Below are 25,895 nucleotides of genomic sequence, written 5' to 3'. Positions count from 1 at the left end.
TCGATGCAACAAAAGTAAATAAAAATAGACAAACACTTGTACGAAATGTGTTGTGTGTGCAGCTATAAAAGCCGTTAAAATTATCCATAATCCATAGCAAGACATGAGCAAACTTTTACTCAACGTTCAAATATTAATTGAGGAATATGGGTGTTTTGAACCAAATATCGCACAGATAAAGTTTTCCTTATATTGCGCAAATGTGAACACCCAAATCATTTGGAGAAGACGGAGTGCGAAGGCGATAGATGTGTGTGCATGTACTGAATGTGAGCCATAATTAAAATGTATTATACACTTTTCTATTGCCAGCAATAAAATAAAAGTATTCGAAAGAAATTAAAAAAGGAGCACGATTTGTGCGCACACACACTCACCCACAAAACTTGGCCATTGTTTTGTCGCACAAAGCAGTGAAGAAATTCTATTTCTTATCTATAGATATATGTTTGATTAGATTAATTTTCTTATGAATAATTCCCTTATTTCCGCATTAAGAACAATGAATAAATCTCGGTAAAAGTTTGTGCACACATTGAATGGGATCGCCTCTGTTATATCGATTAAATGCTTTCATTGGGTTCGCTTTCACAAGTTTCATACAATAGAAATTATTGATGAGAATTGCTTTTAGCAAACGAATGATTACGTTTCTTTCGTGCTTTGTACGAACAATTTTTTTCTTCTTCTTTTTCGTTCATCCACAACATTTCGTTCGATGTGTGCATGTAGAGAGATAAATGTTCAATGAGAAACGGTAAAATAGAGATGATGAGCTGGCTAACGGTGTGGGAAACGACAAAATGCTAGACCTAATTGTTGCTAGGTTGGAAAACATTCAAACTCAGGTATTTTATCTGAAGAGATCAATAGTGCTCTGTTCGCATTATGCGCTCTCTATCCAATTCATGTCATATGAACGTGATGTTGTTGTTGTTGTTGTTGTTCGTATCCGAAATTTTATGGACTCTTGCTACCGGTAAAATAAATGACAATGCGGAATTGTTGTGGGAGTAAGCGATTTCCATGCCTATAAATTCACATGCCATATAACTTGCACTCTTTATCTTTCCCTCACCCTTTCCCTTTGCCATTGTCTTTCTTTCACATTCTCCCTCTAACTCCATCACAATATAGTCTACACTTGAATCACAGGCCACATGTTCAAACGTGATGAAGTGTTCCGTATGTGATCCGACATAAATGAATTTGACGACTTTTACAATGGCAAACGAGAGACTACATTGCACTAATCGCCATTTATTACAGAATAAAGTCGAAAATGACTTTGTCATGGAAAAAGAACAAAGCCAGAATTTTGTCGGAATCGAATCTAACGCAAACGAAAGCTAAATAATTGAAATTGAAAAGTGATACGCACCTTGAAGGGCTTCTCTGGATACCAATGTCCTTGAAATTTCTCTTTCAGCGCTTTTTCTAACTCTTCGCCAAATATGTTGACACGACGCCGTGGCAATTTATTGTACAGATATGATATAACGAAATTTAGTGCCACCGACACTTCTATGTGCATATTGATTGAATGCTGCGATGAATATGGTGCTGGAGAAAAATGTCGGCCGATTTATTTATTGATCGATTGCGATTTTTTTCCTTTTTTGGTCGGCAATAGCGGCGACGACGACAATGTTGACCAAGACAACCGTTTGAAGGGCAGTATACACAAAAGGTAAAACACGATCGTGAAAAATTGGCTGAAATTACGGCGTTTAATCGAAGAGGTTTTTCGAGAAGTAGAACATAAAGATTTTTATTTGCCTGGAAATTTGTGTGTGTGTGTTTTTTTTTCGTCGACCCGTGATGTGTGTTCTATATTTTAACGTTGATTCAGCAAATGAGAGGTACGTCAATATAACGATTCGATTTCGATGTATATTCGGAGTTGGCAAAACGTGTGATGTTTATTTATTTTTTGTCTCTTTGTGGCTCTGCCGTTATACGCATAGTCTTCTTCTTGTTGATTTATGAACACCGTTCGAATTTGACTTTTTCCGCAATTTTCTCGCTACCTCTTCCACTCTTTCGCTCACTTTTCCTTCTGTACAAAACGAAAAAAGAATTCGATATTCGTTCGAACGTTCTCCTGTGTTGTACTAGTTTAGTAAATGCAGTCGATGCTTTTGTGCTATTTTTCTCGGTCTTTGTATTGACAACCCACTATTTCAGGTTGCTTTGTTGATTTGTTCTTTCTATTTTGTCTTTGTTTCTTTGCCGCTTTTACTCGTTTGTGTTTTTGCTTATCAAAGCGGAAAAAGTAAACGTGTTTTGTGATGTTGCCTTATCTCTTTTCTGGTATCAAACGTGCACTGATGAAATATCACGGTGTCTTTTTATTTAGCACACTGACGTTGCTTGTAATTGCTGCTGTCAGGCGGTTTTTCCGTTCGTTTACTGTTTTTTGTTTTTATGTTCAGATGAATACTTGTTCGTATGTTACTGCGTTTTTGGTTACAAATTGTGTAAATGTGTATGATTTGACTTTTCTCTGCGGGCAATCGATTTGGTTTTGCACGTGCTGTTCAGGATTTAAACGGTAATGTCGATGTAGCCGTGGCTTTATATCTCAATGACTAGAACCTGGTAAGAAAGAGAAGAAGAAAAAACAGAAGTACATTCAATTAGTCAAATGTGTTCATAATTTGCTTCCACTCTAATATGTATGGTCAAACTGGTAGGCTGACATATATTTTTTTTTGTTCATATCACTTTCGGAAATGATCCATATCAAACACTCACACGCATACATAGAGAAAGTGAATGGTATATCATTTTGACACTTTTACGGAATAAAGAAACGTTTAAGTGATTTTTTGTTCTTTGATCGTCCCTTTTTCACATCATTGCGCAGATAATATTATGTCGAATTCAATTCCAAGTGTGCACGTGCTAAATAACACACAGACGTTTTTCTCCTTTTGAATGGAGAATCTTTTATATTTTGCACGTAACACAAAAATTGTGCAAGAAAGAGACAATTCAGTGGAAATTCAGTCATGAGAATAAACGATATCGTTGTTCACAATGACATTTTGAAGAGTTAATGTCATAAATCGATTTTATGTCTAACCTGCTTATAATTCACCCCGATAACTCAGTTTTTCCGGTGACAAAAAAGGCCAATGGAATTTTGCGTTCAATCAGTTTATCGATTTTATTCTTGTTTATAAATTCAATACGTAATTAAAAAATGCCATTCTTTTGCGTAGATATTTTAAATAAAAATCTCCAACAGTTTTTTCATCAAAATAGCCAGCCGCACTGAGCTGTCATTCGAGACGAGCAAATCCAGGTTGCATTGGTATATATAAATGTATTTCAAGTATACACAAGCTTATATATTTCTCATAAATTTCATTTGACAGACAACGCTGCGAGTAATTTGAAAAATTAAAAGTAAACATGTCCCTCAAGGTATTCAATCTTTGATTAATTTTTTTTCTCTTTCGTGTACGAATTTCCGTTGTTACGATGTTTCGGATTTTGTTTAAAGCTACAACGTTTTAGGTTGTCAGTTTCATACGAATTTATCTTGTAAATCTATTGATGAAGTAAATTCCTGGTATTATTAAAAATGTACAAGTTTCGAAACATCCACGACCACATATTTTTGCTCAAATGTAGTCGTTTGTAGTACACCACACGCACACACATTGACGTAAATCCCATTGATTGTAGCCACATAAGTGTTATCTTCATATCAAATCTCGATGGCCATCAAAACGATGTTTTTTTGGCTTATTTTTTTACCTTTTAAGGCAATGTCAAAGACTATATCAGGGAAGTTCCATTCGACCGTTTGCTTTTGAAATGTAAATTTTCAATTTAATCGCAAACATTACCGGTGAACCGATTAAACGAACCTGATTTCCTGGTTGCTTTTTGCGCTACACAACTCCAATAAATTTTAATTTCAGTGTGTCTGCTACACGCTACAAGAATTCTCTTTGGGTAAAAGAAGTAAACGAGTGTTTTTTTTCCTTTATCAAAATGTGAAATTGAAAAACCAAACACACAACCAAACGTTTGTTGAAAAAAAATGTAAAATGTGTAATATTACATGCCTGCAGGGTTGACTACTATATTATTATTCCAACCGATACTGACAGGTGGATAATGACCTATTCAATCGAATATATGTTTTCGGTTTGTTTAATTCAAACGAACCAAAAAACAACCGCATTTATTCGAAATGAAAATTATTTTCGAATTTTGTCATCGCATCAGTTTCAATTGAACACAAAATTTAAATGTCATTTAATTTGCATGTGTAATTTTCAAAAGTGTTTAACCAAGTCAACCAAATAATCATCGGATAATCGAAATGATATTGCCAATTTTTGTTAATTAAAAACCAAATGCCGAAATTCGTTGAATGTTACTATTTCTATAAACTCTCGAAAAATTGGAAATTTACACAAATTCACAAATTGTCTTTTTTCTAGTCTTTTAACGCTTCGCACCATCGAAATATAGCATACGAGAAAACAAATTCCGAAAATTAGCATAAAATAAATTAATCTTTATAGCTTTCGATGCAAGTTGTTTTGGTGTCACCCGTTTAAAATCCAACAAAATGGATGTTTTAAGTTTTTAAGGCAACTGAAATTGCAGCTGCTCAAATATGCAGTCGGAAAAAGTGTCGGAGCGTGCTTTAAATGAAAATCGTGTTGCATTTCATTGTAATCATTTAAGCTCTGTAGATTTTTGGGTAAATAAAAAAAATTGAATATTGGTGCAGCGCGTGCTTTTATCCATTTTGGATAATGGATACAAATATTACAGCAATTAGCTTCGGGTGAATGGAGAACGGACGGCAAAGAGTGAAAAATGTAAACGACAAATAAAATTCTGGAAAGTTGTCATACATCGAATACCATATGTTCCCTGCAGGATGTAACGAGCTCTGTAAATGACGTTGGACACAGAAAAACTCTCTCAACTAAATTTATTATTTATTATTTTATGAAATAAAAAAAAATTATATTATATAAAAATTAATTTTCCATTAGTATACATTCTAGAATGTTACGGATAAATTACATTAGCCACATACAAATTGGCCTTGACCCCAATTTTATTATCGTGCTTATACTTTGTGACGCATTATTATTCCAGTTGGTGGTTTGATTTTAATGAAATGAAATCAAAACAATTTTCAAATTTAAAATTAGACAAATAAATAAAACAAAAAGTTTAATTAAAATTCGCTTCGATCGAAAAATGTCCGTTGAGCTGTGTGTGCCATACCACGGCTTCTATTCTCCCACTCACTCAAAAGCAATTATGAAACTTATTTAAAGGTCTCGAACTTCCCCTACAGCCTTTTCGTATCACAGCGGATTTGTTATTGTTAGAATGTTGTTATGGTCGGTAGAATAAAAATAGTAAACAATAATTTATCATAGGCCAGAATCGAAAAATGTCAGGAAATTTTCAAAAAATGAATGAAATTCTTGTGCACGCACACGTCAGAAGATCGGATATGAAAAAACCGATTTTGAGTAGCGCATGTTTGTTCCCATAATGATGAGAAAAAGAAATGTGTCTACTCATCATCATTTATCTATTACGAAGCGATTATAAAAAATACCGAAATTCTGGCATCTTATAGTAGTATTTATTCAATGAACGAATAATATTCATGAACAAGGAAATTATAACAATAAAAATGCGAAGCATATCTAAGAATAAAACCGTAAAATAATTTTGATGCTTGTTCCCTGTATTATTTTCTTTTCTTTTATTATAATTTTTTTCTCATCTCATCGCTTTCATTTCGTTCAACCAGGAATTAAAGAAGGGAAGGCTTTCGTTTATAATTCCTGCATTCAAGATGAGTTTCGAAAAATGCCACACAAGAGACGCACCTCAAGAAGATTCTTCACAATACCGAAAATTTTCTTACACACAAACACAAGCCGAACGGAACAAAGCAATTTCACCAAACAAAATATTTATATAAACACGAAGCGACCATTACGTTACAATGTAAGGGTCAGTTGCTATTGTTTACACATTAAACTGAACGGTTGCCAGTTTCTATATTGGCCTTGATGTGTTGTGTTATGCATTTAAGATTAATGATGAAAATACGTGGACTCATTTAATAAATAGATTCTTTCTTGCTATTGAGTAGCACAATTTTCTCGGGATCAACTGACTACAAAAGAATACCGATATACACGCAAAATTCAAGTTTTTGCCAAGCTTAAAATTCCCTACAAATAACAATAATAACGGCTACACCAACAATAATGACAAGCGGGTTCTTTCTCTGTCAAGATTGGCCAAGGATAGAATGTTGAGAGCATGTAAACTAGTTCAAACAATATTTTTCTCTACCGCTCTTCCTCTCTATCTCTCTCTCACACGTTATTAAAATTCACTTGAAGACATAAGCTTCTTTCATAGGTGAAAATTTGTTTTAAAATCCTTACTGTCATTACGTGCAATTCAATAGAAATAATGAAATATGCCATTATGTGGGCAAGCTTTTGGAAAACTTTTCGACAAAAGCACATTTAGATTATAATTTCATAAAACATTTACCAATAAAATGGAATATTCGTCGTTGCTGGACACCTAATTTCCTGATAATTTTTACACGAAAACTTTTTTAATCCAAAATCGATGTGCGAGGTTTTTCACGCAAAACACACCATTCCGAATGCGCTCTTATCCATATCGTTCATAGAAAAACAAAAACGAACTGGAAAAAAGTCCATATCTTATCAAATAAGAAAGTTATAGATCATGGAAATGATACGGCATCACTTCGAAACGCTTCGCTTAAAAACTTTGCCTGCAAACACTTGTCACAAATTCGAATCGTGTTTCTGTTGTGTGTGTGTGTTTTTTTTTGCATTTGGCTCTTGCCATCGGTGAAAAATAAAGGTTTTTAAGAAATAAATCGCTTTTTTGTGTACCGTGAATAAATTGTTCCGGCTTAGAACGTCGTCGTCATCCGAGCGAAATAATCCACCGGTTTTAGTCGTTCATTGGATTTTTTTCTAACGATTTGTATGGAATGAAACCTACATCGCAAACCCATAACGAGATAAGAGAAAGAGATGCAACAGCAACAGAAGAGAGCCAAGAATGAAGAATGTTTTAGCGATACTTGAGAATGCTTATTATTTTGCACAGCATTTTACCGCTTGTGATGTTCTTGAATATGTAATAAAAGTACGATGACAATAGAAACATACTGATGTGTTGTATGTATCAGTTTTCGAAGCAAAGTCGAATAAAAAAACAAAAAGAAATCGGAAACTTTCTTCTTTTTTTTTTTTGCTCTGGTGGAGTGCTTGAATTTTGATCGGAAAATTTTGCCTCTAAACTTATTACTTCTTCTATTTTTTCTACTCGTTTTGTAGGGACATTCTTGTAACTTTTCCATTGCAATTTCAAAACTGTTCACAGAAGTTGTTCTTGCATAAAGTATGTGATGCTCGTTGTCGTAGATACACCGTTTGTCTTCACAACACTTATATGCGTTATGTACAGTTTGCTAATAACATTTTCGATAAGTTAACGTCAACCGAAAAGTAAATGTATGTGATTGGAATTGGCAAATCGAAACAAAAATGGTCGTGATAAAGATATACACAATACACGAATACAATATTCCGATCAAATCGTCTCTATATCATGTATTTTCACTGTGACTAAATCGACGGCGATAGCATCGCATCGCAAAAAGAAAATAGAGTAGGAGGATGAGAGAGAATGGAGGAAGTTTTTGTGCACACAAAATTTCTTTTTTTACCGATTGTGCGTCTGTCGAACTTTAAATTAAACGCCTTCGATCACAATTCGATGCGTGCGTAAATCGAAGCATATCGGTTGATTTGAAGATAGGACTGATATGGGGGCGCATCGAATTCAAAACGCATCCAAGCGAAACACGCCAAACCAAATGGAACAAGATACACACTGATAACAAGATGGCACGCAACGACAACACAAAACAAGCGAGAAAAAAAACATAGCAAAATATAGAAATAGATGAACACGTGAGGTTTCAATTCGAAAAGTGGCCGAAATAGATAAAGACAAGAAATCGAAAGCTTTCCATTATGATTATACTTGAAACTAGTAAAGTGGCATTGAATTTGGCAAAGTGGCTTGCAAAGTGTGTGCGTATCTGGTGGTGGTGGCGACAGAAGAATGCTGAAAAAGTTGTCGATTGGTAAATTTTTCAATCCATCGTTCGGTTTCGTAAGCGCATCACTTCCATTTTGTCTTTCATGGCAAATTGAGCAAGTAAGGCAAACGACAACGAAAGGAGCAAACGAAGAGACAACACAACATACCATGTGTGTGTGTGAGAGAGAGAATGAGGTACAGCGAAACACATGGCTTATAAATACGTTGTCTGCCAAATTTACGCATAAAAAATGAGCCAGCTCAAAAGCAACAATATTTGGTGTTGGCGTGATGAACAAAGATTTGGTTATGTTCGACACGAGTTTGCTTGAGTGACGGCCATCAAAGCAAGAGTGCAGATGCTCATGCTAAATTTTATTTCGTCAAAAGAATGAACGAAAACGAAGGAAAATTCACTGGAAAACCATGAAGACGACGATTAAATAAACAGCGCATAGCAAATCGGTGGAGAGAGGACGGGAGGAAGCAAGAATGCTCTATATGCCATGCACATCGTATACCGATTGAAATGTCTGGCTTTCGAATTTCCATATATTTTTATCGGCATTCAGAATGCTCTAGTTGCATTAACTAAAATAAGAAAACGATACAAAGTAACCGAATAAAGAGAAATACAGTATGTATATTGTATAGAATAAAATAAACGGAAAATCTCGTCTTGTGCGATGTTCAAAAGTGGGGAGGGGAAAAGGCGGCACATCGGTCGGTGGCCGCATTCGATAAATTGAAAATTTCCAAGTGGAACACCGAAAAAAGTGCACGAAACGACAAACGTTTTATGTGATCTATTTGCATTTCAATGAACGAGAAAAAAATGGTCTGCTCTTTTATATTTGACGAAAGCAAAGTGAAAAAATATATATATAGAGAAATGCTTAAAAAAACACATAACCGGTTCCAATAGAATCAGTATTTGTCATTTGAATTCTATTTTTGAATTGTTTTTGGTTTGTTGCTCTATTTGATGGTTTTTATAGTCAACAACAACACACACACAAACACTATTCCATGTAACGCTAAAAGCAAACTGTCACTCCAAACCAAATCAAAGTAAAAAAAATAGGGAGCACAATAACGGCAACGGCTCGATGCAAAACAAAATAGAATTTAATAACGCACATTTATTTGAAATGCATTTTCATGTCAATTTACGTGATGTTGTGAACAGCGAACGTCATGCATATATTCGATCTGTTTTCGGGATGAAATGCAAATTTACATTCGTCAAAATATAAACGTGCGTCGGCAAAAACCGTTTATTGTTATCGTTGTGTACATGTCAGAAAGATTTGCGAGAGAAAAATAAGAAGAAAAAAGCATCGTTCATCAAAACATCGCGTGGAATGAAAACTGATCAATTTGACGACCAATCGAACTATGTATCGGGTTTTTCAGATGTTTTTTTATAGAAACTTCGCATACACTCTCGAATTTGTGCACAACAATCACGATGAAATGCAATAATTCCAGTAAGCCGTTGGTTAATTTTGGGATAATTCATACAACGTGATGTGCACATTTTGTATTTAATCAATCGGACAGATATAGCAATGAATACACGGACATCAATTAGGGTAATGGCAACAGTCAAGCAATTTCCTTAACAGCAACGTCAATTACAACATTTAAAAAAAACACGGTATTACGGTAGGCGGGGCAGTGAAAGAGTACGAAATAGGGAAAAATGTATCTTAAAATGGGAAAATAAATGATAAAAAATATGCATTCACAATAATAATAATAATTGTGAAAAGTAAAAAGTTGGACATGTATATATGCCATATAAATTGGAATTTATCCATGGTCTCATCGATTTGATTGCAAATGGAACGATATGCAGCAAATGTGTCGAACGATGTTTTGTACATTCATGAGTAGCAATAGCAGAAGTTATAGAAATAGTTGTAGCACAGTCAGTTTGTGACAGTGAAATTAGGTCACATGCTGATCGGCTGCATGAAAACAGGAAAAAGGAATAAAAGAGCAGGCAGACAGGCAGCAAGAGCATATAAACGTGACAACTCCTTCGAATTGTATATTTGCTTCGAATGTCGTATCGATGCGATTGTCAGTCGACCATTTCAATTGAAAGCGTTCTACTTCCATCGTCAAATGAGGATATTTTTTTCTTTTCTCAATCCCTTTTAACTAGAACACTCCATAAACTATTGCGCATATATAAAAAAAAATATTATTGCTTGCCGTCTCTTCGTTTGATCGAATCTAATCTCCATCGAGAATGGTTTGCACACAGAAAACTATTGAATCGTAATCGCAATCGCAACCCAAATAATGAAATCGATGAATGGCAGAATGCTGATTGAACAGAAATTATGAATAGCAAATGAAAGTAACTTGAAAAAAAGTGACGCTCTGTTTCATTCATATGAATTTCAAACAGTCGTTTGTCAAATGCTTCGCAAAATTGAAATGATAGCAATCGAAATGAATTTGATTTCAAGATGTTTCCCATTTGAGATATTATAATGATTGACCTTTGTAATGCTAACGAATTGAATTTTTGTTTGCCAAATGATGAATGAAATGAATTGAGAAAATCCATCCCATTACATATTTCCAGCTACAAAAAGAAATTGTGGCGAAATGACGGGCATGACAATGTCTTCCAACAAATTCATATCACATTTCGAAAAATGGTGCCGCCTAATCCATACCATTGAATTTATTAGACATTTGTAAAAAGCATCGGCATTAATGCGATACGCCGTTTTCGTCATCGAACTGTTCAATAAAACAAATATTGTTTATGATTTGTTTTTTTTTTTTCTCGATGCCATCATCTTTCATTAGCAATCGCCATTAATGAACACAATTCATTGTTTTTGCTTATTCACATTTGGCTGACAAGTTATATCCAGACCGATAATAGGCTTGTAGACGCTAAAAAGCGACGACGACAACGTATATATTTATTTTAGCAACTAGATAACTTGGTAGTTGATTGTTTACTCTCTAATGTGCCTGTTATTCTAGTTTCATTCAAATGATTTCAGGGTAACAAGAACAATTGCCGCATCGTCTTGAATAGAAGCACATCTCGAGATAAATTTCTATGCAGGTGCACGTACAAATACTAAAACCGATTATTAACATACAAATAAATGCGCACAAGCGAACAAGCGATAATTGTCACAACAAATGGAATAAATGAATCGTTTATGAGTTGTACAATCCATATTTGAGTGGCATAATTTTCGAAATTTAAAAATCCACCGAAAAACGTGAAATGAATTTAATCATGAGGGAAATTTCCCATGAGAGAAATGACACTGCACACAGTGCCTTTTTTTCATTTTCAATTTGGTCCAGGGTTTTCCCATTTCAATGTTCCGCTTTTTTTCTGCTCGCACCCTAAATTACTTCACTACACAAAAATGTTAAACTCGAGCAATTTGTTAAATTAGAATGCCAAAAACTAGCTCATTTTTTAATGCTAACTTGACAAACCGCACAAATATTAATTCAATGCGAGAAATACAATTTGTTGTCGACTTTGCTACCGTGTCATGTGCTTCGAACCATACAATGTGTCCCCTGCTCGCAAATGTGACGCTTCTCCTATTTACAGTTGATGATAATAATAATAATAATAGTAGTAAGCGAAGCAACGGCAATAGCACGAACGGTCGAGTAGTGAAAAAAAAGTAAAGAGCAAATACGGAGCAAAGTCAAGTGATTATATACAAAGGACGGTATAATAAAAATGCGAGAAAAAGAGGAGCAAAAAATGAAATTTGCAAACATCACAAATACACGAAAACCTAACGAGCCTCAATAGAGAGAGTGGAAGAAAAAAAGTTGTGACAAATAGAAATAAATAGAAAAAGAGAAGAAACACTATGAAAATAAACATTCAAGGTTAAGTACAAGGCAAATATGAGAGGCAACGGTAGACGAATGCACACATTCTCACATGAAAAAGCTTAACATTTAGTCGCACATCACATTACATATGGCAATAAACGGTGGCAAGTAAGACAGGCAAAACAGAACGATGAAAACGATTTCGGTTGCATGAAGTTTGCAAATGAACAAAAAAGCACACCAAAATAACATCGTGGAATGCAAAGAAGCACATACATATACAAAACATTTCGAATTGCTCACGTCTGTTTTACATGATGCGACAACTAATAAAACTACTCTCCTTTCTGTTTGCTATATCTGTTTTTTTTTTTTGCATTGTTGCGCTGCTGCTGTTGTCAAAACCAAATTCGTGGTGGATATGTGCGGTTTTTTTAGACGGTATATGTGTTTGTATTTTGCAAATAAATGTCGACAGAAATGTGTTAGACGCAAAACCGTTTGTTTTCAAACTGTTTTATTGGTATGGCAATAAAATGGCATTTTATGTGCGCCAGTAACGTAAAATCGCTTATTTAACGATAGAAAAATATAAATGTGAAGAGCACACTGCTAGCGAATGTGTATGTGAGTGAATGCAAAAAAAAAAAAAACAGATACAAACATGTTGATGCTTCACACATGAAATGCAATTGCAAACCAGAGAATGAAAAGATTTGCAGTTACAATCACTTATTTTACTGTTTTAAACGTATATAATTGACATTGGCTGAACCACGGTGCAGTTCTATGCAGTGTATTGTGGACTTGTTTGACGAGTAACAGAGAAAATATATACGAGCCCATTGTAAAAATGACAACTGCGATAAACCACACGAACGAGCGGAGAGTACATCTCAACAGGCGTACACTTGATAGAGAGAGAGAAGAAGAGAGAGAGGGGAAGATGAGAGAGGAGGAAAGAGAAGTAAGAATGAGAACAACTATGTGCATAGTAGTCGAAATTCACACAATGCCGTTTTTAATAGCAAAATTGTCGTTGCCTTGTGGCTCGCTTAGATTTATGCTCGATCACAATATGCTGTAAATCTCTTTTGTTTTTCCATCACATTTAACTGGTAGGAGATTTTGTTGTTGTTGGTTGGCGCTTTTGCCAATGTCGCTCCCGTTCGATTTGAAACAATCTCGTCGGCTATAAAATTCTATTATAAATTCATGTAAATTCTGGATTTCGCACTAAAAAAAGTTGACACATGACAATTTATTGTTTGAGTGTGTGTACTTTTCCATTCGAAACGCGTTTGCGAGACCTTGTTAACCGTCGATTTCTCTATCCCATTTCCTCATGAATGAGATGCCTTTCACAAGGTACTCACGCACGTACTCATCCATATGAAACCAAGCGCGCGTCCACACACACATGTAAAAAAGGAATAGACAACGTAAATCTTAGTTATAAGTGGCATTTGGAGACTGAACCGTTTTTATGATGCCAAAGCGCATCGTTTCCATTTTACACGCGATTACTAAATTGATTCATTGATTTATTTCTTGATGCACCGTACATCGTGCTACCGATATGTTTGGCTTTTGAATAACGTTGCTTTTCATTAAAAATCAAGTCTTCGGTTATCCAAATGGAAATGCAGCAGTGAGTATGCACCCAGAACAAAAGCAGGAATAAAAGGCTGGTGCCAGAACGAAGTATCGACGAGAGTGTAAGAGGTGAACACAAGAGTGAAAATGAGCCAGAGAGAAATTGAATACCAGTAAATACTGTTCGCCAAAGTAAAACAGAATGAAGGGACAAGATTGAACATGAGCGATACAAAACCACGACGCAATAAATACCATTTACTTTGAGTGTATATCGCGTAAACGGCACAAACTATTCCCAAAAAGGTCATCGATACCGAAAGTTTCAGTGTATGTATGTGTGTGTGCGTGGATTATGTATCAAAGGCATTTGATAGATACTGACTTTTGAACGCTGTTACATTCGATTGGATTATTAAATTTGATATCCGAAAAATCCATTCGCATCTCTCACACTCATCTCCGTCTGTGTCTGCAGCAGCGACGACGACAGCAGCAAGGATTTTCTATTTAAAGAGATGTTCATTGTATTTGTAGTACTTTTCCACAAACAAATGACCAGTCGATTCGATCGGCCATGGTGGTGTATAAGTGACGCAAGACTTTGGTCAACACAATAAATTTTACGAAGACCATTTGAATACCGAACCGGTGTGTATATTTTGTTTGTGCAACCATTATTGATATTTATTGTGTGCGTTAGCATCGCCTTTGTACATATTGAACCTGAATAAAAGAGCGTGTTGCACACGAATAAAATTCAAGAAATTCGAATAAATTACACCTTCATCAGTCTGTACGGGCAAACGAGCCAGTGGCAACGACAACGGCATTTGCCAAAGTGCACTTTAGATAAATCGCACTTTAATAGACACTTCTTGTGGGCTGCATCCGATCGATCAACCAAAATAGATTCTCTTTTGTAAATTGATTAATGTGCGTCTCAGACGCAACAACATTTTACGCTTCTATATTCAGTAAACGCATGTTCGGCGCTGTGTTGCTGTCGTCGATGCCCAAATGCGGCCAGATTAATCATGATTTTTGGCAAAATGCTGATTTATCGCAATACATACACAACTAACACATTGAATTAATGAATGAAATATTTTGTAGATTCGTCGAAATAACAATCGTCGATAGATATTTTGGTTTTTAATGAGTCTGAGAGCACGGTTAAATGATTAGATTTCTTGGCATTTGTTTTGCGGCTGTTTTGATTATATCAAATTTAATAAGACAACTTTTGTGCGGTTCGTGTTCGATTCCATTTCGTAAAATTCGTCATGTGTGGTGTTTTGAGTGTTTTACAAGTGTGCCGCTGTTGTTGCCGTGTATCGTCTGTCGCGTTCGTGTGGTTAATTAATGTAGCTAATAAAATGGATTGCATACGGCTGTGTGCATTTTCCTCGCCTAATCAACAACGGAAAAATTAAGCACTGTTTTGTGAGTCTCTTTCCCCCCCTCCCTTTCTTTCACGTACAACCATTTTTTTATTTCATTCTCTTGCTTGTCGCCTGACCGCACCAAAACATGAATTTCATATTAAATCCAAGCAATTACGCTCAAACAAATCACAACTCTTATAAACAAAACATATGTTTTTATTTATTTGCTCTCTTTAGCCGTCGGCGTTGTTGTCGCCGTCGCTGAAAGAATACAGAGACACCGAGAAAATGATCAAATGAAAATTAAATAGAATTCGGCCAACGGAATTTGATTATTATTATTTTTTTGACAGATTGCCAATCAGCACATTTTGTTCACACACCATGCAAAAACAAGACAAAACATTTTTTGGCATGGCAGCCAATGAGTTGAAGCGAATTGAAAAAAAAGAAGAAAAAATAGAGATAAAAAAACAGTAGCGATAGAAAGACACGCTATTCTGGCTCGGTATTTAAATTAATGTTTATTTTACTCTGTTTCACACCTACATATTATCAGCCAGTTTAGTGCCGTTTTGTATTGTTGTTGATTTCATTTTGGGACGCCTAACATTTAAAGTTGCATGCTTTTTCGCGTGTCACTTAATGCCTATGCAAAACTAATAAGGTCGAATTAAATGTTTGTTTTTGTTCTTTTGCTTCCATTTCCCCTCAACAACAATGATAATAGCCTTTTCAAGCGAAATCACAACAATTGACCTTTTTTGGGTCACATTTCGTCATTCGCAGACGGTAAAAAGACATGTATTCAAGTTCATTGATTGAAAGTTGTATCATTTTGGTTTTAATTTTATGCAACATCTTAACTTATTTCCGTTGACGTGATCTGAAAATGTGTAAACAGTATTTTCATTCACTTCCTATGTACACACGACATTACTTTCATCAAATGTCAAATACACATCCGAACCTAGATGCGAACATACGATTTTATTTCTATCGCTCTCTCTCTCCTCAGCATATAAATTTTTTATTGTAAAACTTTCAATATAAAGCCAAAACGTGTCGGTTGAATTTCTAAAATTTATTGATTTATTGCGAGCGACAAAATACACAGCAACATGTGTTTTCCGTCGTATATCCTTTGTGCTTCCTTGACTCCTTTGTTCACTAATTGATGAGTTGTATGGCTTTTAATAGCTCGAATTACAATAAATGTCATGTTTAAGCAAAACACAAAAACACTCTCAACTCACAGTATCTCCTTACCCCACTCTCTTCTCTTGTATCTTGATGCCAAATCTTTGAGCGAATTTCGATTCAAAATTATTTTCAGATAAACACAAGTCAAATCTGCGTGTCTCCAAAAATCAACACAAAAACTGAAAATTTCAAGAAAATAGGAATGATAGAGAAAGAGAGAAAATCGAGGATTGACAAAAAAAGAGATAAACACAAGAGCATAAAAAAAGTATCCTTCATCAAATTGGCATGCAATATGCGTAGGTAATTTTCGAAGCAAACATGTGATTCATAGTCATAATTCGAAACATAAGAGAGTTGCTATTAAACGGCTCACTTGTGATTCAAGAGTTGTTTTGACCGTACTTAATGTCCAATGCATACATATATGTTCTGTGTGTGTATGTGCTGTGAGCTCAATCTAAATTTATGTTTTTCGTTCACAAACGATCGAGCCAAATCGGAATGCCACACTATTAACTATTCATTTGCCTCTGCGTACATTTCCCATACACTCGAGCAATAAAAGCAGAAGCAGCAGCAGGCGACGGCAACAGCATCATTTGGAAGAGCATCGAATACAAAAAATTGATTCGGATTCCCGAACAACAAATCGTTATACACATTGTACGTGTGCCAAATATGTGATTGCAATCGTTTGCCGTTTTTTGTCTCTTGCAAGCTGTTTTCATCGATTCGAAACGAATTCCGAAACGGTCGTTCATTTCAATAAAAGATATTTGATGATTGGAATTATTTTGAAGCGGCGAAAAGTTGAAATTTTATTTTAATTGCTTGCTAATTTGTCGAAAATATTGTGATATGCAACCACATAAGCAGACTTGTACAATCCATAAGTAGATTAATGGCTTCATAAAATAATATTAGAATATAATATGAACACGCAACGGATAAATAAATGTCTTCGTTTTAGCCGATTTTTGGATGTATATTTTCCTTTCGTTATTCAACGCATCTATGTGGCTGTGTTGTTGTTGTTACACTCGCTCACTCTCGTTTGTTGAAGTTAAGCGGCTTGAATACATGTCATCTTTTGTCTTCAGTTAATCCGAGTTGGCTTTTTTTTATATATAAATTCATTTCCTGTTGTGAGACGGTATACATGCCTCTGTGTATATTGCACGTGTAATAAATTTTATAATTGACAATAGAAATTGGTTGCTTTATGTTTTTATTGCAATCTCATAATGTGCGCCGTGCAACACAGTCACGTGAACACCACTCACTCTCTTGCAAAAAGAGAAAAATTAATTCCGTGCTGCGACTGCTTTAATAATGTGAAAGAGAGAGAGAGAGCTTTTATATTTTGTAATCCATCGTTTTGTTATTTTGGTTGGGCGTGCGCTTGTATCACGTGCTAAAAACAGAGGCAAAGCTACTGCCTCTGCGATTCTATTTAATATTATTATTTATGAACGTTTTGCTGCTCGACATTATTAATAAACATGCTCCAAAATTAGACGACGACGGCGGCAGCGGCGGCAGTGGCAGTGGCGTTAGCAACAAATACAGCGACGATCCAACGTAGAGACGAGCAAAGATCAGAACAATAGCAGAGAGGCACTACTCAATCGGAATTCTTTATGAAGAAGTCAAAAACTTTTCTCTCGGAACAGTATATATACAATAAATACGATAATGACTCAATAATAACAATTGAACGAGAGAATACTGTGGTGTTTGTTGTGTTGGATGAGCTTCATAAAAGACATAAAACGTTATCTTAAGCAAATAGACAAATCATTTGTGGCAAAACTTTGTGTTTGGCTGCGACGAGCGAAATATTCATTCGAAAGATTGATGAAGAGTGGAGAGATGGAATGATTGAGCTTATCGCTGTATTGCGAGTGTTTTCACTGCATCTTTTACAAAGGGGAAAAATAGGTATATTTATTTTTATCTTGTTAAAAATAGCCTCTATTTTCATGTCACATTTTTGAAATATAGTACAAGACGGACCAGCGAGATGTGCGCCACATTTTGACATTGCAAATAATGGATTTGTCTTGTTGACGACTTTCAAATTCCCGAACATCCGATCCGATATGACATGCTCTCTTTTTTTATTTCTTCTTTCCGTGTGACCACTAAAGTGTGAAAAAATGAAGTGTCCTGCATCTACTTTGAATGACATGGTAGTGATGGGAAAAGGAAATTGAAATTCACAATAATACTCACAATGAACAGTGCTTCTTTCAACTTTGGATGAATGTGCTTTTTTCTCTCTCTGGTGACTGCTCGCCTTGAATTGAGGACCTAAAAAATGAAAGATAACAAAAAAATTACATAAAAAATAATTTTCGTCGAAAAATAAAATTATTCTCATGGGTTATTTTAAGTCAAAAAATAGTAGTAAAAAAGAGCGTGCAGCAAGCGAAACACTATGATCGTAAGAAAATTTGTTGGGTGACCTTTTTATGGTTGGTAAAACCCGATGTGATTGCTATACGAAGAATAACGAACTATTTATTTCAACATGATGAAGAAAACTTTGATGATTTATTTCAAATGAAATACAATTTGGTCGCGCTACTGCTTGTTTCTTCTTTCTTCTTCTTCTTCTTTAGTTTTTCTCTACTTTTCCAAAGTTATCTATCAACATTTGAGTCCAAGAAGCTGTCGCTGATTTTGATAGTGAAAGACGGACATTCTACTAGCACGTAAATATTACGTGCTTGAAAAACTCGACTCAACTCCGGGAAAAATCTCGCTGCGAAAGACAAAACATGCGAAAAACTAAGAAATAAAATGGCACAGCGCAGGAAAAAAAATTATGCTGAGTTCGTCTTGTGTGTGTGTATTTTTTTTTAAATGTAATGAGAGCGTGTGCGTGCGCGAGTGTGCGTTCGCGTTCGGCATCACATACTTGATATTTTTCTTGTCTTTTTTTTCCTGTACAAAAGCTTTTGTGTCTTTCTTGCTCTCATCAATGTCGCTGCCATTGTTCAGCGACACAAACTTTGTTATCGGGTTTTCAACCCTTTAATAGTTCGTATTAATGTGCAAAATGGCAGAAATGAAGAATTTTTTTTTCATACCTCGAAGTTCGAACTATTGGAAGAAAAAAAAAGTGAGTGGTGTAACGTGATCTCATCACACATTTACCACCTTTGTTCGAGAATGATGCCGAGGGTTTGATGTAGCGTAAATATCGTATTAATATGCTCTCGCTTATGTCATTTGATTTTATTCGCTTTCAGTTCATTGACAATTGAGTCGTCGAATAATTTTATTTATAAATGCATTGCAATTTCGAGGATCACCAGTATATTGTTCGACATGCGACTGGCAACGGTCGATGTAAACTGAATCTAAGCGGTAAATGTGAAAGGGCGCGAGGACCAAGTCAAAGTGTGAAGCTAAAGAATGAGTTGCGAAGAAGAAATGAGCCAGAAAGAGAGCGTGTAAAATTGAAGATTGGGAGGAGAGTGGGGAGATGAGAAAAAGAAGAGAAAGTATGGTTAGTTTAGAATACAAGCTTTCTCCATTACTTGAACCGATAGCAATGCACTGTAAATCGTTTTTTATTCAATTCTTTCGTTGTCGTCATTTTTTTTCTTTCTCTCTCCTCTCGCTGACTTTAGTCTCTTCACAATTTTTATTCAGTTGATTATGCTTGTCATATGTACAATATGAGATCGTGCAAGATTTTGTGTGTACATCTCGTGTTCTCTCGTTTTCATAATTTGGTCCGCAAATAAATTTTGTCTGTGTGCGCTTCAACTGCTGTAATCGTAGTGTGAATTCTTTTCTTCGTTGTGATATTATATGCTATATGAAATTCTATTACCACCAATGTGTTCACTTGATATAACTTGATACAATGGATATTAGTGCTCGTTTTTACTATCTTTCTTTGTTTGTTATTTATTTGAATATTGCATTTTGACATGATGGCAAGAGAAATGAAGAGAACGAGAGAAAGAGCGATGCGCGTTTCGACGACGACAATGCCACCATTCCGAAAAATAAGAACGAATGAACTCAAGCATAATGGTCGACCATTGACAAGTGCAAAAAAGTGTACAACACGCCAATGCAAATCGAAAGGAAAAAAAAATACTAAACAAATTCGACATGGTGTGTAAGCGACCGCTGATGAGAGAATCACACACCCAATTGAAGCAGCAACAACAGCAGATGAAAAAAATACAACATTGCGATGATATCTCTGTCTTCAGTCATTCCCTTTTTTACTATCCAAACTGAAATTTACAAACTTATCAACAAAATAAATATTAAATCTGGCGCAACACACTTGCACGCATTTCCACATCAAAGCTGCCCAAACATAGTAGCTAGGGAAAAAATGTGGACAACCAAATCACTGACGAGAGATAAATTTAATAGAATAACAACGACGACGATGAAGAATGCAAGAGATGGGGAGAACAAAATGAAAAACTCCTGGCGTACATAAAATAAAGATTAAAACCGATTTCCATTTGACTAGGAGCCATGGAGGAAACTGATACATTGGTTGCATTTGGAAAAAGTGTACAGCCAGACCAAATGGCTTGCAGGCCACCACAGATTGGTAAGACCTTGGACTTGTACCGATATGAAAACAACAAAATAAGCTCGATTGTATAAATATCTGAATAGCTTTGAGTTTCAGCTATGTACATATTCGGTTCACCTTCATTGGTGCACGTATCAACCGAAACAAACGTCTCGTTTGTGCTGATGAAGCAGACGTTCGTTGTGCCAACCAAGTACCCACTCTATCCCGCGCATTCACCCATGCTTGTGCTGCAACGAATGACGACCCCCAGCACAACAGCCATCAAAACGGAAAAAATTATTATATTAAAAAGAGCGAGATATGTTCAACAACACGACGACGACTGCAAAGAAAACATTAAATTTTGAAATGAACAATGCAATACGTTTTGTGCTTGCAACAATCGAATTCACTTTGTACACACATGCATCATTTTCTAACAGAAGCGGGTACAATAGATTACTATTGCGAGTACGTTTGTTGCTAACACCGTCACCATCGACCAATCTATATGTGCACTATGCATGCAAACAACCAACGAATGAAAATATCCATCAGGTATAATAAATAATTAAACGGTTAGTGATCTGTTGCATTTGAAACGGATGTGGGTTCGTATTTCGTGCGTGACGTATTTACTGTGTCTAGAGATGATTCTCAGCGAATGGTGTGGATTTTAACATCCAAAATAACATCAGCCAACTATACACACGCACCATCTACGATTTTGCCACTACCCAGGTCCCAGAGAGAGAGAAAGAAAGAGTGAGAGTGAGCAAATACAGAATATAACCACCGCCCATTCCCCCGTCAAAACAAAGAATAAAAAGAAAAAAGAAAACAAAACGATATTCAACAACCAGCCAAACGAATTACCATTCGCTTTTATTCTACAAAGTACTTAACGAAGCGTTAACAAGTTGTTGCTTTAATACTGTTAGCTTGGATTTGTTTTTCGCTTATTTCCCTCAACTCACTCTATCTCTTCACTCATTCTTTCTGTCTTGTCTCTTTGGCGAAAACATTATTAATAATAATATAGAAGGTAAAGAAGTGCAGTACAAGTTTTTTTTCTTTCTTTCTCTCATTCAGTTCGTCTCGCCACGTTTTTGGTTGAATCTTCATCGTGTGTTCCACAGAAGTTCCTCTGCAAATCGTTCACATTTCAGTCGAGAAAATTGTTTATTTGAATTTAATTGAATCAATTATGAAAGTTTTAGGTTTTACGTCCATGAAAATGGTAACAAGAATGGAATTCACCTTCGTTGTGTTTCAGCCACCGGCATATGCCCTTGCATATTAAGACACAATAACGAACAAAACAATGGATAAAACCTCTCATGATAATCATGTTTATTAAACGTATTTTTCAATCGAAATACGAAGTATTGCGTTGGCTTTTCATGTGCTTACAATACAATTCGATTGTCGGTGCACATACTTAAAACGATTATTGAACTGGTTTGATGAGAGTAGTGAATCGGAATGAAATCGAGCTAATGCAGAGTGGGAGAACGAGAGAAGAAAAAAACATGTACGGAAATTTCATCACGTCAATGACTTTGACATTCATCGAAAATGTTCTCACTTTCAAATTGCATGCAGAACACGAAATGCCAGGTCATACAGTGACTTTGATAGTTCGCGCGCTAATATTATCATTTGTCGTCATCACATCACATCGATAAGAGAATAGCGAATGGCACGATATGGCAAACGGAGTGCAATGCAATGGAAAAATGTCAACTGTGTTATGAGCGTTTTCACATTAAATGCATCTCGTCATCGAGAATGACGAGAAACATTTTTTTTTTCGTTGGTCGAGTGAAAAAAAAACTCACGATGTGAAAGAACTAATTTCTATTGATCGAATGAAACCTCACTCCGCGGCAAATAAACGAATTGTAGCATTTTGCAAACGTTTGCCTTTTTTGCTCTCTTTTGGCAACGATTGCCATTCAGTATTGTTAGTGAAAAAAGGACGACGTACGCTGGTGATGGTGAAACCAGCATGAGAAAATCGTAAAACATGATAAATGCGAAATGAGATTGATATGAAAGTAACGCTGGCATGCTCATTCATAATAAAATGGCAACTCAACTGAATAAACGAATGTACGTCGGAATGTGTATTGCACTTTGCGATTTATTTGTGTTTGTTTTTTTAAATAAATTGTAAATTTGCGTTTCAATGGTTTATGAGACGGAATATAGACTCCAAGACAAAAAATGTCATGTTTTCAAAAAAAAAAACCCCCAAGACTTAAGGAGCAAATCAAATAAATAGGATTAATGGCTTCGGCTTAAAAAATACAAAGGTTTTATGGGGTAATACTTTATTCGCTCACACAAAAAAATATAAACGACAATTCAATATCATGCTGATGTTCCGTTCAAAATATTTGCACAAAAAAACATCGAACTTGGTATGTGTAACACGTGAAATCGTCCAAGTGTTGAGTTTTTGTGCGGTGATGTGTTGTGACGCCGCCGAGCACAAATCAATAAATTGCTCATATTTTCTTTGATTTTATGCGGTTTCTTGTCATTCACCGATTCGGTTTTTTTTCGTTTGTTTTCATTTTCAATCGTTGATTATTTTTTTGCAATGTGGCGTGTGCAAGCTAAATCGAAATTGTGGCTATTGCGATGAATCCCTTGTTTCAAATCTATTTATGATTATTGTTATGTTCATTGTGAATGTGATACGTGTGCGAATGACATTCGGCGAGTGTGTCGTTGTCTCTATTGTGCTACGTTTTAAATTAAGTGCTTGATAATACCGAAGGAGTGACATTGACTATTTGATTTTTTCGTCTTCGAAAAAATCAGCAAATGGTTCGGTTTGTTTTCTTTTTGTCATCCCTTTTTTCCCAGCACAGATATCAAATCACATTGGCTAATAATTTTTGTACCGATTTGCCATGTCGGAAAAAAGTGGCATTTGTCCAATAGACATTTCTTATCATCAATTCTCACGAATGACGATGCGTCGACTTATCGGGATTTTTTTTTACGAAAACGTTTTATTTTTTCGTCTTCTTTTTTTTCGCACATTGCAATGGGTTCACCATCAAATCAAAACACGATGCGAACTTTATCCGAATTTTGAACGAAAAAAGAACCAAAAATCTTAGCTACTTTTCGGTCTTTCGATTTCGATTGGCCATATAAATCTTGATGTGTCGAGAGAAATGCCGGATTACTCGAAAAACTTTCATCGGTATTTTTGTTGATTTTTTTTTATTAAAAACTATAAAAAGACACCATGCACTCCGTTTTTGGCTTTTTTCACTCTCGTTCACTCGCAAATCACATCGAACAGTAAATTCGAGCAACTGTTTAGTTGAATTTGAATGTTTCATCTAACACAGAAAAAGAGACACACAGAGAGCGAGGGAAGAGTGGAGAGTGAAAAAAGGACAATCGCATCACAATATAGACGAACCAAATCACACGCACCAAATGTTTACAATTGAAAGAAACAGAAAAAAAATTGCCAACCAATGACACAAAAAGAGAAACCAAAATGAAAATGAACAATTTTATGACAGATCATTGAGTCTTATATGATTCGCTTTCACCCGTTCTTCTCTTCCGTTTGATGATATTACAATTCGGTGTGGTTTTTTTCTTCTCTTCACCAAAAAATGATACTCTGATTCAAGGAAGGAGCAAAAAAGAAGGAATATATTTTTGTTCGTCATGTCTTTTGTGTTCCGTCGAAATAAATTGAATGGAAAATATGTGAGTATAAGTGGATGTGGCGATGATGAGGGTGGTCGGGTGAGGGTGATACAAAATGACAAAGGGTATGAGCTAAGGAGATGGAGATGGAGAGACGCAGGCGAGAGATTTTCACATGTAATGTGTTTCTTATAAATGTCACACACAAAGTGCCGAAAAATCGCGTTGATTCTATCACCGAATGGATTTCGAGTTGTCGTTGTCGTTTCTGACATGCAATGATCGTCGAAAAGAGCAACGCCCAATAATGAACTGAAATTGTTTCAGTACATTCAGAAACAAGAAGAGTTGCGCTTCGTTTGATGGAATGAGAATGCGAAAAAAGCGAGCCACAGCGAACCGCATTTACTTGAACTCAATTTAATATTGGAGTACGAAAAGAGACGAGAAAAAAAGCGCCAAGTCTAGAAAAATGGATAAAGTAAAAGGAAATAAGACGACATTTTGGTCGTTTGAACAATATCTATTGGTGCCATTTGCCATAAAGCTGATATTCGCATTTTCGCATTTCTTATTTTCATTTACTTTGGTTTTAAGATTCGTATCTAAAATTATACGTTTCTCGTTCCACTTTGTTCACCCCCCGCACCACCTCTATTCCTATCTCTTTCATCGTCAGTATATATTTGATGCGGCGACAACAATGCAAATGACTGGAACAAAAGAGAGAATTATCATCATGCGTCTAAATAATAATAATAGCAAAAGCGTCATGTCCGTCTATTTTTAGGATTGTATATTGATTCAATGGGCTAATACAACTGGAAATTGCTTGTTCGATTTACACGCCATTGGTTTCGATTTGCGTTTTTTCTATTGTTTCCATGCCGACAATTTCGAGCTGTGCAAAATCTAACCAAAGAAAAGAAATATGATAAATATAAAATTGAATGCGATTTGGGCCATTTAGATGGTTCTGCAATGCGTTAAATGGCATATTATATACTGAATCGGAATATGTGACACAAAATGTTATTGGATAGGCCTATGCCAGTTGATATTTATTTGGTAGAATAGACAAGCAACCCAAAAACATTTATGAATTGAAAAGAATCAGCTTTGCTTTACGAGTGAGTCCCTTAGACGGTAGTTAGAACAGAGTAAGTTGTTGCAATATTCTTCGAAATAGAAGAAAAAGAAGAAGAATAAATCCATTGAATTTGACATTGTATTCCCATAACGCAACTGTACCCGCTTGATTTCATCTCTGTGCTGTTCGATGCTGTTAGACGGAAATGTTTGTATGCGACTGATAGTGTCAAATCCAATTTCCGCATTTTCACTTGTTCGTCGACGGTATTGTTCTTTCGTCAGTTCAATTTCATAAGTCCATCCAATTTTGTCATGACACTCATACATACACTGTGGCTTGCAACACATAA

General features: G+C 35.6%; 1 protein-coding gene across 2 annotated transcripts in view; it reads right to left on the bottom strand.

Annotated features, from left to right (window-relative positions):
- LOC116342060 (protein Tob1-like) overlaps positions 1–25,895 on the bottom strand; it is a 110,915-nt gene that overhangs the window by 5,200 nt on the left and 79,820 nt on the right. For both annotated transcript variants that reach the window (XM_031769544.1, XM_031769545.1), the window contains 2 exons: positions 18,441–18,518; positions 1,382–2,598 (listed from right to left, as the gene is read on the bottom strand). In XM_031769544.1, coding sequence (XP_031625404.1) covers positions 1,382–1,534 — 153 coding nt within the window. In that variant the 5' untranslated portion in view covers positions 1,535–2,598; positions 18,441–18,518. The remainder of the gene's footprint in view (positions 1–1,381; positions 2,599–18,440; positions 18,519–25,895) is intronic.

Source organism: Contarinia nasturtii, unplaced genomic scaffold, assembly GCF_009176525.2.
Source record: "Contarinia nasturtii isolate CC-2019 unplaced genomic scaffold, AAFC_CNas_1.1 Cnas_scaffold_810, whole genome shotgun sequence".
NCBI lineage: Eukaryota > Metazoa > Arthropoda > Insecta > Diptera > Cecidomyiidae > Contarinia > Contarinia nasturtii.
This window is presented reverse-complemented; position numbering and strand designations above follow the sequence as displayed.